Below are 12,509 nucleotides of genomic sequence, written 5' to 3' on the forward strand. Positions count from 1 at the left end.
TTGGGGGAAAAAAAAGGAGGAGGATTGGCAATAGATGTTGGCTCAGGGCCGGTCTTCCTCAGCAAAAAGAGGAGGATTGGCACGGATGTTAGCTCAGGGCTGATCTTCCTCACAAAAAAAAAAAAAAAACCACAATGAGATACCACTTACCCATTAGGATGGCTATAAACAAAAAGACAAATAATAACAAATGTTGGTGAGGAAGTGGAGAAGTGAGAACCCTCATACACCGCTGGTGGTAATGTAAAATGATGCAGCCACTTTGGAAAGCAGTTCCTAAAAAGGATAAATTTAGAGTTACCACATGACCCAGAAATTTCACTCTTGCTATATACCCAAAAGAACTAAAAACACTATCTCCACACAAAAACTATACAAATGTTCAGAGCAGCATTATTCATAATAGCCAAAAAGTAGAAACAATCCAAATGGCCATCAACTGATGAACGGATAAAGAAAAGGTGGTATATCCATACAATGGGATATTATTCAGCAATAGAAAAGGAATGAAGTATATCCTACGACATGGATGAACCTTGAAAACATTATGCTAAGTGAAAGAAGCCAATTACAAAGAACCACACATTGTATGACTCCGTACACATGAAATGTCCAGAACAGGCAAATCCATTGAGACAGAAAGTAGATTAGTAGTTGCCTAGGGCTCAGGACATTGAGGGAAATGGAAAGCGACTACCAACAGGTATGTGGTTTTTTTGGGGGGTGATAAGTTGCATAACTCTGTGAATATACTAAAAACCATTGAATTGTATACTGTAATTGGGTGAATTGTATTGTATATGAATTTTATCTCAATAAAGCTGTTAAGTTTTCACAGTAGAATTTAATTTCCACAAAGAATTGGAAAGTGGAAGAATATACATTGAAGACCTAGAAAGGAGAAGCATAGGGTTACCAAGTGTGTCATCCAAATGGAGTTCAGATTGATTTTCTGTGCCTAACACACTACATTATAGCAGAATGGGTGCGAATGCATACATCATACGGAAATCAAAGACAAAGTGAGGCAATCTGAGTCAATACATTAGGAATTCACCTACCCAGGGTGCTAACCATTGAGCTCCCCATTTTAAACTCCTTAGGTCAACTGAGAACACCCTATTCTTGATGTGGTCTATTAGGTTTCTAGGCATACCAAAAACAGAAAAAGCAGGTAGAATAAGGCTGCTGATACTACATTATTATTGGCTATAATTATGGTTAACTAAAAATCAGCCTGAGTAATTATGAATTATAAGCACTAACTCGTATTAACACTGTTTCCATCAAACATTTAACTAAGGAACTCCAAGAATTATCCAGCTATTATCTGACTGATTTCAACGAGTATCAAAAACACAAGTATATTTCCCTGTCAAACAAGTACCATGAACGTTGCCAGCGCCCAATATGATTTTGTTGAAAGACTATAAACAATCATGAACAAAAATGGTGTTTATCCATATCATCTGTCAAACCAATTAAACAGGTCAGTTCCCCACCTTTCCTTTGAAATGAATACCTCGATAACCACCTCAAGGAATCAGACCACAGACAAGTTGGACTTTTACTTGGGGTCATCAATTTCATGGTGGTTCACTACAGACCATTGGTAAGAAAAGAGGATATAGCTAAAAAATAAGAACCATACATATGTTGCTTTGGCAAGAAGAAGGCAGACTGATTTCTCTATTTTAAAATAAATTTCAGGGCAGAATACTTACTTGTTGGCTATTGTCCACAGTGCTAATTTTCTCTAAATAAGAGTAAATGCATTTATAAAAATCTCCTAAATGCCTCCAGTGATGATAAGCACACATGACAGGCAATTTGTGCAGGAGGAGCTTAGAGGTAAAGGCCAGGTCACAACTACTGACCTTTGTCAAGTGAAAGCACTAGAGAGGGGCCCAGCTCTCCAGGCACTTGGATTATGAATTCAAAAAGCATGGGGAAAAGAGAGAGAAAGGAAAAAAGAAGAGTTAGATCCAAAGCATTTATCAGAAATGGTGATTCCAAATCTTTTGAGTCTTTGACTTCACACCGTTCACTACTAAAAGTGTGTGTGCCACAGACTTACTGAAGGGGAATCTCAATTACTTGACTCTCTTTCAAGATCTACAGCATATGTGAAGATATCCCAAGATGTTGCATAAAGAAGGCTGAGAAACACTAGTTTATACAAACCTTCAAAAAGCATTATTTGAATAATATTATATACAAGTCTTGAGTTCATTTTCAACACAGCGATTAATATTCCCTATGGCTGAAATACTATAGTTATTCCAAGTTGTCGGGGATTTTTCCTAATACAGGGGGCTAAGTTTTCAAAAAGAGCTGCAAGACACCAATAGTACAAAGGAATTATTTTCACATAATAGTGGGCCTCTGAAAATTCTAACGAAAAATTCTTTTTAGATACTATGGGAAGTATATTTGAATTTGTTTAAAGGGAATAAAAGAAAAGAAAAACTCATTCATCTATGTTTGGAGATAGGGGAAACAAGCAGATTAAATCAGTATCACGTGCTATTCTAGATACTATTCCATCCTCCATTTGCTTTTCAGCCTTACAGATTGTTCCATGATACATCTTTTTCTTTTATTCCTAGTCTGTGATTTTTCTCTATTTTGGGGCTTCATGAAGCCATGCTTCCCAAGTTTACTTGCCTTGAAACTGACTGCACATGGCTTTGGAACTTAAGCTCTGAACCTCAACTGGCTTCCCAGGAGGATTCAATTACATAGATATGTTTATATGGGTCAAATCCTCAGAGAACAATGAATCAAGAATACCAGTAAGTAACAAATACAGAAGCAATGTTATGATTCACCTAAACTTTTAAGGAAACCAGAAATGCCTTTCACTTTCACACAAGTTCTCTGACTTTTCATTTCTAGAAATTTCACCACATCTATACTTCTTCTGAAAATAAAAAGGAGCAAATGAAATTCTCTCTTAGGAGGGCCCAAGTAATGTGTAGGGGAAAACTATGTCCCCCTAGGCCAAGTTAGGCATAACCAAAGATCAAGGGGAAAATTAGTCTCCTTTCTGGAGACATCCACAAGAGCAGTTTTTGCATGTCAATTAAAGTGCTGTGTGGAAAAAGAGCTGACGGAAGGGCAGATTTATCTAGGAATTCCTAAATCCAATGCAAGTTACAATAACAGAAGGTACATGGAAGCAAAATTAACACTTATTAAATGTGCACTATTTGCTATACCCTTTACATACATGATTTGTCTTTTACTTAAATAGTACTCAAATTTTTAGAGTCAAACTATGGGAAAATTTCTCCCAACACCATCTTTCTTGAGGGTTAAAGTTACCACGGGGGAGGGGCGGCCCCGTGGCTTAGCGGTTAAGTGCGCACACTCCGCTGCTGGTGGCCTGGTTCGAATCCCGGGCGCGTGCTGACGCACCGCTTCTCCAGCCACGCTGAGGGCGCGTCCCACATACAGCAACTAGAAGGATGTGCAGCTATGACATACAACTATCTACTGGGGCTTTGGGAGAAAAATAAATAAATAAATAAAGTTACCACGGGGGAAAATTAAACAAATGTATATACGTGTGTGTGTATAAAACCCTGCAGAAATAAAAATGCAGCCACTTCTATTGCCTCGCCAGTAATCTACACTTTAAGTAAATGTCACAATACCAGAATTTAACTCCCCATAATCTACAATTCATTGTGCCTGGTACCTAGTAGGTGTTCAGTGTTTGTTAAACGAATATTGAAAATATTTGGAACACAAGCTTTTGCTTTGTTAATGTGCATTGAACACTCCACTCATAAAAACACATCCTGACACACACACACACACACACATCTAGACATAGCCACACTGATGTCTACTCCTGAAAATGCCCTCATGACAAAAAAGAGAAGATAAATATTATGATAGAGTGGACAGGATGATGAAAATTAGAGAAATTATGAAGGGAAATTCCAAACACTTAAAATTCTTCCATAGTTGTCTGGGTTTCCATGGAAATTCACAGGTGTCTAGAAAAAAGTAATCTATTCCTACTTCGAAACTTTAAGATTGCTCTCGGCCCTAATATCACACATAACCACAATCTTTTTACATCCTTATAAATGCCACATGAGAAAATTTACATTTGAAGGGAAGCCACATATTTACAAGTAATATGCAACATGTTCAACACACCTCAACCTAAATGAATACTGATTGCATCATTTATCATTTAAAGAGTAACTACCAGAAGTACAGGTGATTCCCACACTAGTGGACAAACGTTTCTACCAACCACTCTTTTCAGTTCGTTGATCTTTTCTCTCTGGAACAAGTAGACCTAAATCTGCTGTGTGTGGTGGTTTGTGGTTTTTATCCTGTCTTTATTCTGGACTTCAAACAAAACATAGGTGAAGTAGACTGGGATCTGTTTTGTTTGGGGGTTTTAAAAATATCAGAAGGCAACACAGAGTTTAACTCTACAGGGTTGTTAACCAGCAGATGGTTGTGCCAAAGAAGCAAGCCATAAAACACGCGCAAAATAAGGCTCTTTCAGAATAATTTTCTATATAGGGAATAGATGGGAGCGCAAAACACATCAGTCATCAGCAACAAAACAGAAGCTTTGTTACTCGTTATCTGTGAACAAGAACTCGGGCCAGCGCTCCGCCCTGGCATCCGAGAGGCAGGGAATGATGAGTACAACCCTGTGCCGATCCCGAAGGTTCCGCAAGGGCTGCCTGGGGAGGCTGACCTCCGCCTGGACTAGGCACCGTCCTCGGGCGGGGAGAAAGCCCTACCAGAACTCTTCTGCTTCCAGCTTAGGGGCTGGAGTCGACGTCGCCGCCTTAACTTCCCTGCAGTTACTCTGGCATTCTTAAACCTCCTGCAACTACCTGCACTTTGCTAGGCACCCCGAAACCCACGGGGGCTCCGGCGACCCCCGATCCCGGCTCTCTGAGCCTGTGCCCTCGGGGAAGCCCACCCGGCAGGGGCCCCCGCGGGCGGCTTACCGAGCAGCGAGCCTATGAAGATGACGACCTGCACGGTGGTGGTGAACTGGCGGTACAGCTGCGCCTCGCCGAACTCCCCGAGCGCGCTGCGGTTCGCGCCCGCCGCCTCGGCGCCCGACGCGTTGCGCGGCTCGCTGGCGTTGCGGGAGATCCAGCTGCCGTTATGCCCCATGGCGAGACTGGGGCTCCGGCTCCACTCGTCGCCGGGCCGTCCGCTCGCCTCGGACCCCCGCGCCAAGCCTCTCCTGCCCCGCGCGCGGCGGGACGTGCGGGTGCCTGGTGGAGTCCTGGAGAACCCGGGGCAGCCGCGGGTCCCCTCACGTCTCCACCCCGCCAGCCCCGGCTCCTGGGAGGCGGGGAGGGACGAGGGCGAGGCTGCACCCCATTCCCGTTCCTTCCTGGGTGCCCGTCAGCAGCCACATGAAGGCGGCACGGTCAGAGCCCGCCGAGCGTCGTCCGTCCCTTCTCGCCGGTGGTCAGCGCGGACAAGCCCACTCAGCAGAGATGGAAATACAGGAGGAGGCATCTGATTGTCAAGGAGGGCACTCTGCGCTCCCGCCGCTCCCTCCAACTTCTGCTTCTTCCACACCCCGAGGGCCGGGGCATCCCTCTCGAGTCCCCTCCGGCTGACGGGCTCAGCCCCTCTCCTTACAGGAAAGAGAACATTTGGCTGAAGCCGTTTTTCAATCCTGTTAGCTTCGAGGCTGGATGGCGATGGGAAACCTGTGAAATGCCCAAGCCAAGTGGTCGGAGCCCCGAGGGGACCCCCGACTCCCCAACGGCGCCCATGGACTGCGCAGAATGCCCTGTATCTCCCCAACAGCCTCGCCCTCGGCGCCTGGCCGTCACCAGCACGCCCGCGCCGTCTCCTCCCGCCCCGCCCCTTGCCGGGGGCTCCAAACTCCCTCTTCGGCGCCGGCTGTAGGGTCCCCGTTCCACAGCCCCTCTGCCTCTGCACGGCCTAGCGCCCCCTTTCCTGGCCCCGCTCCGCCCTTCCGCTGCCGGGAGAGAGCTTCGCGGCTGTGAGGAACCCCAAAGAACGCCCCAGAAGCATACGGCCACTGTCTCCTCGGCCGCGAGACTCCCGGCGCGCGCCTGGGGCAGTGGGGTACGCGCGGCCCGCGGGGGCGGTCACGTGACGCAGAGGCCCCGCCCCCCACGCCTGGGCGACCGCAGGACGGCGCCATCTTGGCCCTCTGGAGCGTGACTGCCGCGGCGGGGACAGTGGGAGGCGCGCAGGACACTGTTGTGGCTCCTCCCGAGCTCCGCTTCGTATACTAGTGTCGTTACTCCTCCTTGTCTCGTCAGTAGTGCCTGAGGCTCCTGATTACAGGTCGCTACCACGTGGGCAGGGATCCCAGTCTCCTGACTCCTCAGTCAGGCCTTGGGTGTCTGAAGCACTTAAAAAAAATGAAATTTAGGAAGCCAGTGCACGGTTTCCTGGGCCTTTTTATTGAGCCTCGTTTATAAAAGGTACACAGTATAACCCAGCTCTGGTGGGTTTCGAGAATGAAGAGTTGGGGAGGGAGCGATTTCCTGCGAGCTGTTGCAAAAGGTTGGGAAGCTGGGATAACCAAGTAAAGGAGAAGAAACAGTCAAGTGAGAGAAGCCAAATGGGGAGAGGAACTTGTAAGGCACCCAGAGAAAAGATCTGGGGAAAAGAAAAGGAGAAATGAGACAGGAAAAGACAACTAAAGATCTGTTTGTTTTGACTTAATGGAAACTGGATTTTTTTTAATAAATGAAGGACGTGGTAGAGAGCTTTGACATCTTGACTGATAGGACTAGGTCCCAGGATTCTTAAGAATTTATTAAAATACAGAGTTATTTCTTGGTTGTCTCAAGGCGGATCCTTCTACAATATGACTACTACGCCTTCACTGGTAACCCTTATTACTTACTCGTCTTCAAAGAGCAAATAATCCATGTCTTGTACATCTTTGGATTCTCACAATACCTGCACATAATAATCACTCATGTAAGCAGGTATTTTAAACGTTTTGGAGTCCAAAAAAAAAGAGGAGAGGGAAAATTACTGGTTAATTGTATTTTCAAAAAAAAAAATGCCATTTCTAGTAGTTAAAATTTGTTATGGGGTGCTGGCTCAGTGGCCTAGTGGTTAAGTTCACGAGCTCTGGTTTGCAGCCCAGGGTTGGTAGGTTCAGATCCCTGGGGTGGACCTACACACCACTCATCAAGCCATGCTGTGGCAGTGTCCCACATACAAAAAAGGGAGGAAGGTTGGCACAGATGTCAGCTCAGGGACAATCTTCCTAAGCAAAAAAAAAAAATTGTTATGGGAGCCCAAACATATTTTTCCAGATGAAACCCCTTACGCTATAATCCTTATGAAGCAAAAAGTGTAATAATAATTCACCAACATCCAGCACACTCCTTTAGGAAGGGTTGGGGAAGAGTGTGTCTAAATGAGTTGTTAACAGTTATGAAAATACCCTTTTACTCACCTTCGCCTGACACCCCTTATTCAAAACTGCTAAGAAGGATTGGGATAAGGGTGTAGGAAAGAGTCAATTTTGCAGTTGTAAAGAGTGTTTAATAAAGCAAGAAACCTCTCTTCATTTTTTTATTCTGAAAAGATACCGGTAAATTCTCTACAGCCCCTAAACTGGTGTTAGGGTACAGGTTGAATCAAGAAATAACTTGATCAGGGGCCAGCCAGTGGCACAGCAGTTAAGTGCGCATGCTCCTCTGCAGTGGCCTGGGGTTCACCAGTTCGGATCCCGGGCACACACCGCTGCACCGCTTGTCAAGCCATACCATGGTGGTGTCCCATATAAAGTAGAGGAAGATGGACATGGATGTTAGCCCAGGGCCAATCTTCCTCAGCAAAAACAGGAGGATTGGCATCAGATGTTAGCTCAGGGCTGATCTTCCTCACAAAAAATAAATAAATAAAATAACCTGATCAGCTGAGATCACCATAATTCTCAGACTTATGGACAGATTGCTTTGTGAAAATGTAGGAACAAGGACAGGTATAGAGTGGCATGGTTCTTAGGGCTGTGTGCTATATGAATTATAAGAGAATTTAAGATTGATGTAAGAAATTGGACATGATTTAAGTATATGTTAAGTATCTATAGTAGTGTTATTTATACTTGTCTGGTCATTGCAAATTCAGTGGCCTAAACAACAGCAGTCATTTATTTTGCTCACAAATATGCAGTTTGTGCAAGGTTCGGTGGGACAGCTTGTCTTTGCACCACATGAAATCAGCTGAGACAGCTCAAAGTCAAAGCCAGGGTCTGGAATCTGAAGGCTTGTTCTCTCACCTGTCTGGCAATTAATGCTGGCTGTTCAGAGGACCTCAGCTGTCAGCTGGAATACCTGTACATATGTGGCCTCTGCATGTGGCTGCTTGCCTTCCTCACTGCCTGGCAGCTATGTTCCAAAAGAGAGCATTCCAAGAGAGAATCCCAAGAGGACAAGGCAGAAGCCGCATTGACTTGTATGGCCTAATCTCAGAAGTCACATAGCATCGCTTCCACTGTACTCTATTTGTTGAAGCTATCAAAAAAACACCACATTTAAGGGGAGAGGACATAGACCATACCTCTCAATAGGAGGAATGTCAGTCGTACTGTAAAAAGAGCATGTGGCCATGTGGTGGGGGCTCACATATAAAAAGAGGAAGAGGGGCTGGCCTGGTGGCATAGTGGTTAAGTTCAGCATGCTCTGCTTCCATGGCCCGGGTTCACAGGTTTGGATCCCAGGCACAGACCTACACCACTCATCAAGCCATGCTGTGGTGGTGACCCACATGCAAAATAGAGGAGGATTGCTGCAGATGTTAGCTCAGGGCCAGTCTTCCTCAAGCAAAAAGAGGAGGATTGGCAACAGATGTTAACTCAGGGCGAATCTTCCTCAGCAAAAACAAAAAAAAAAGCATGTGGAATGAAAGATGATGTTGCAGTCATTTAAGGAAAATATAATCTGCTATAATACCTATTTTTCTTTTGTCAAAAAAACCCTCAAAGGTCTCATTTAAAGTATATTTTTCCTGGAGTTAAACCTGAAGAGATGAAAAAAAAACAAATTAATTACAGTCCACTTCAGTTACTTTACAGGGGTTACGTGGACATGAGCTGGTGAATATTAACACCTGGCAGCAGTCAGGTACACAGCTATAGCTGAAGGCAGGTGATTAGGACCACCAACCTATATGTTTATGTGCTAATTTTTATCTAAAACTTTCTGGAGGTACACTAAAAGCAGATAATGGGAGATGAAGTAAAAAATAAGCAACCTCTAGCTCTTAGATAATGCTGTTACAAGTAACAATCCTCTCCCATAATGAATAGTGCAAGAAGGCATTCTCCCAACTTAAAAACACCTTCTGTTCCCAAAGTTTCTACGTTAGTTATTTAGCACTCAGGATCCATTTCCCTAGAGAAATAATAAGCACGATGATAAGGTTCTTGGGAAGAGTGGGGGCAAAAAGAGGGAGTGAGAGGCTCTGGGGATTAAGGACTCTCAGGGAGGTCCTCCTCAGTCTATAGGTTTGCCTCCTTCAGTCTCTACAGCATTTAAAAGAGTTACTCTTCTCCTTGTGCCAGTAGTTCACTCATTTAACAGATGTTAACGCCCTTGCACTGGGAAGGCAAGAATACAGTAGTGTGGAATAGAACAGATTTTCACATTCTCCAATCACCTGTTCCTTAATCATATACCTACTGGGATTTACTTAGGGATTTTCCTTCTCATAACCCTGGGGAAATAGGTGATGGTTAATTTTATGTGTCAATTTGACTGGGCCACAGGTTGCCCAGATATTTGGCCAAATATTACTCTAGGTGTGTCTATGTGGGTATTTCTGGATGAGATTAATATTTGACTCATAGACTAAGTAAAGAAGATTGCTTTCCTTAATGTGGGTGGGCCTCATCCAATCAGTTGAAGGTCTGACTAGAACAAAAAGGCAACAGGTAATTTTTAAAAGCCTATTGCCTTCTCTGTTTTTTTTCTCTTATACTCTTATGGTATAGTGACTGGAAAATTTTGCATATAGGTGCTAATAACGAGTCTTTCCATATCTATAGAATGTAATAGAATGAAAATAGGATCTATTTTCAAGAGAATTCCCAGATTCCAACTTTCTTGGGCATTTATTGAAGAGCAGGCAGGGGCTAGGGCAGGCGGAAGAAGAGATGGAATAGGATTTAGGATAATTTCAAAGACCAAAGTGGTGGGAGGAAGTGAGGAGGAGCTGATGGGTTTTATTTTCCCTTCCTTCTTCCCTTTCTTCATTGAAGGTCTCCCCCTCCTCCCTCCTGTCCCCCACCACACCCTCACCTGCCCCTGCATGGCCTCTCACTAAAGGTGGAGAGGAGAGAAAAGCTGGAGGAATGGGAGTATTTTGAGTTGGTAAGCTCAAGCAGCAGCATGCTGAGAAAAGAGGGGTCTGTATGGCCCTTGGCTACCCATCTGGAATAAGTGGTTCTGTTTCCAAGTGGCTATTTCTATGCCTGTATAAAAGATATAGATAATGCAGATTATTATGTAGACGTTACTAGTGTTCAATGGTATCTCCTTCTCCTCTTCTTCTGGGCACATAGAAGACTATTTTTCTTAGCTGCCCTTGCAGGTGGGTAGGGTCATGTGACTATTATGACTAATGATACGTGACCAGAAGTGAGGAATCATTTCTGGGCTGCAGCAGTGAAAAGCTGTGATTCTCAAGTCTCTCAGCTACCTGCCATTGCGACTCTGGAAAGGGCCTTGTGTTGAACTGGAAGAGCTGAAATGTTGAAGCAACCTATGTTTCTGAGTTACCATATGGGGGTTGGGGGGGCTAGTGCAGATGCCCTGGAGAGCCACCCAGACCCACAACAAATTGTGTATGAGCAAGAAATAAACCTTTATTGTACTAAACAGCTAAGATTTTTGGAGCTGCCCATTATCACAGCATAACTCAGCCTATCGTGGCAGATAGAGTTATGAAAACTGGGGTCTGCATATTTAAGAGAGCATAAACTTTATTTTATTTCTGGGGAATGCAAGGTATTGAGTCAGGACTTTAAATAATCTCTGTGGCTATTGGTAGTGGCAATAAGGATATCCTAGGTCCTTGTAAAATATAAGTGATAGCTGATAATAGAGCCTCTGAGTATCTTTGAATTGAACTCTTGGGTTTTTTCATGTCCAAAAACATATTAGTCTCTGATAAATTTATGTCATTTAAACGGCTTTTTTGGAGAGTACTTAAGCTTAGTATAGGTGATAACCCATTTCTTGTTTCCTGGAAACTCAGATTGTCTCTTTACATAGGCAAACCTACCAACTCCCTCAGGATAAAAGAGTCTAGTAAAGTAGGGGCAAGAGGCCCAGCATGAGAGTTGGTGTCAGTTGGACGTGAGTTTGAATGCCTGCTCCACCATTTCCATTTGTGACGCTGGGCAATTACACGACCTCTCTAAGCTCAGTGTCCTCCTCTACCAAATAGGGGTAAAAATGCCTATTTTGTAAGGCTGTTTTAAGGACAATAAAATATCAAATTAATGAAAACCTCTAACAGTATCTGGCACATTGTAGGAAATCAATAAAAAGTATCTATATAAGATCGATTCCTGTTTATTGACACTTAAAAAAACAAATTTAAAGGTGGAAAAAAGCATCACCTTTCAAAATTTTAAAGAATTCTCTCTTTGTAGATTTAAATAAAATACTGCCTAATGAGCCTTGTATTTCAAAAAATGGAAGAACCACTTAATTTACAATTAGCAAAGGACAGAGTGGCTTTTGGGAAATTTTGCTTGAAGATTTAGAAGTCCAGGATTTAGCCTTTACATTGTTGGCCTAATATGTTTACTTTATGGTTCTTAGTTTTCAGTGTGTTAAATTACCATCAAAGCAATTATCTGTTTAAAAGATACTAGTACAGTCCTTCATATATTCCAAATTATCTCAATATGTGGACTGGGAAATAGTTTCCTATTGATATGAATCTATGAATATATCTCCTAATGCAGTTTCCCCATTTGTAATCATTCTTACACCTATAGATTGCTATTAAATTCATCAAGAATACCTGGGAGGTGGAAGGTTGAATACTCCCCTCCCCCAGATAGCCTCAGTAGTCTTACACGCACAGACACACACACATACATAGTGATCATAAAGCAACTCGACTAGTTTTTTAAATAGTGAATATGCCAAAACTAAAATATCCATGGGTATTATCACCTTTAAAGGAGTCACCTTAGGAAGCTGTTTAGCTATTGAAGAATATCATGATTTCTCAACACCTTTTTGAGACTCCACTTTCACAGTTAACTTCAGAAGCTGGCACATTCTTTCCTGCATCCCTGCTCATAACAAATATGTCCTTTAAGAATAAATTTGATTTTTTTTGAAAGAGCCAAAAGTTATCTAGGACCAATTCTAGTGAATTAAATGATCAAGACAATATCTTCTTTGCTAAAAGATAAGACTATAAGATATTATGACTCATAGTCTGCCTTTGAAGTAATGGCATGGCATTGGAATAGAAGTATATAC

At 43.2% G+C, this 12,509-nt stretch overlaps 1 protein-coding gene across 4 annotated transcripts in view; it reads right to left on the reverse strand.

Moving 5' to 3' along the window:
• The window catches only part of GPR176 (G protein-coupled receptor 176), a 112,385-nt gene extending 107,206 nt beyond the window's left edge, over positions 1–5,179 (reverse strand). For 2 of the 4 annotated variants that reach the window (XM_058541206.1, XM_058541205.1), the window contains exon 1: positions 4,992–5,043. Coding sequence is in view for 1 of the 4 variants with exons in the window: in XM_058541203.1 (XP_058397186.1) it covers positions 4,992–5,163 (172 nt within the window). In the remaining 3 variants the exon portion in view is untranslated. Of the gene's footprint in view, positions 1–4,991 lie in introns of all 4 variants that reach the window. The other 2 variants (XM_058541203.1, XM_058541204.1) reach the window with 2 other exon arrangements.
• Positions 5,180–12,509: the final 7,330 nt, after the last annotated feature.

This window comes from Diceros bicornis, chromosome 5 (assembly GCF_020826845.1).
Source record: "Diceros bicornis minor isolate mBicDic1 chromosome 5, mDicBic1.mat.cur, whole genome shotgun sequence".
Classification (NCBI taxonomy): Eukaryota; Metazoa; Chordata; class Mammalia; order Perissodactyla; family Rhinocerotidae; genus Diceros; species Diceros bicornis.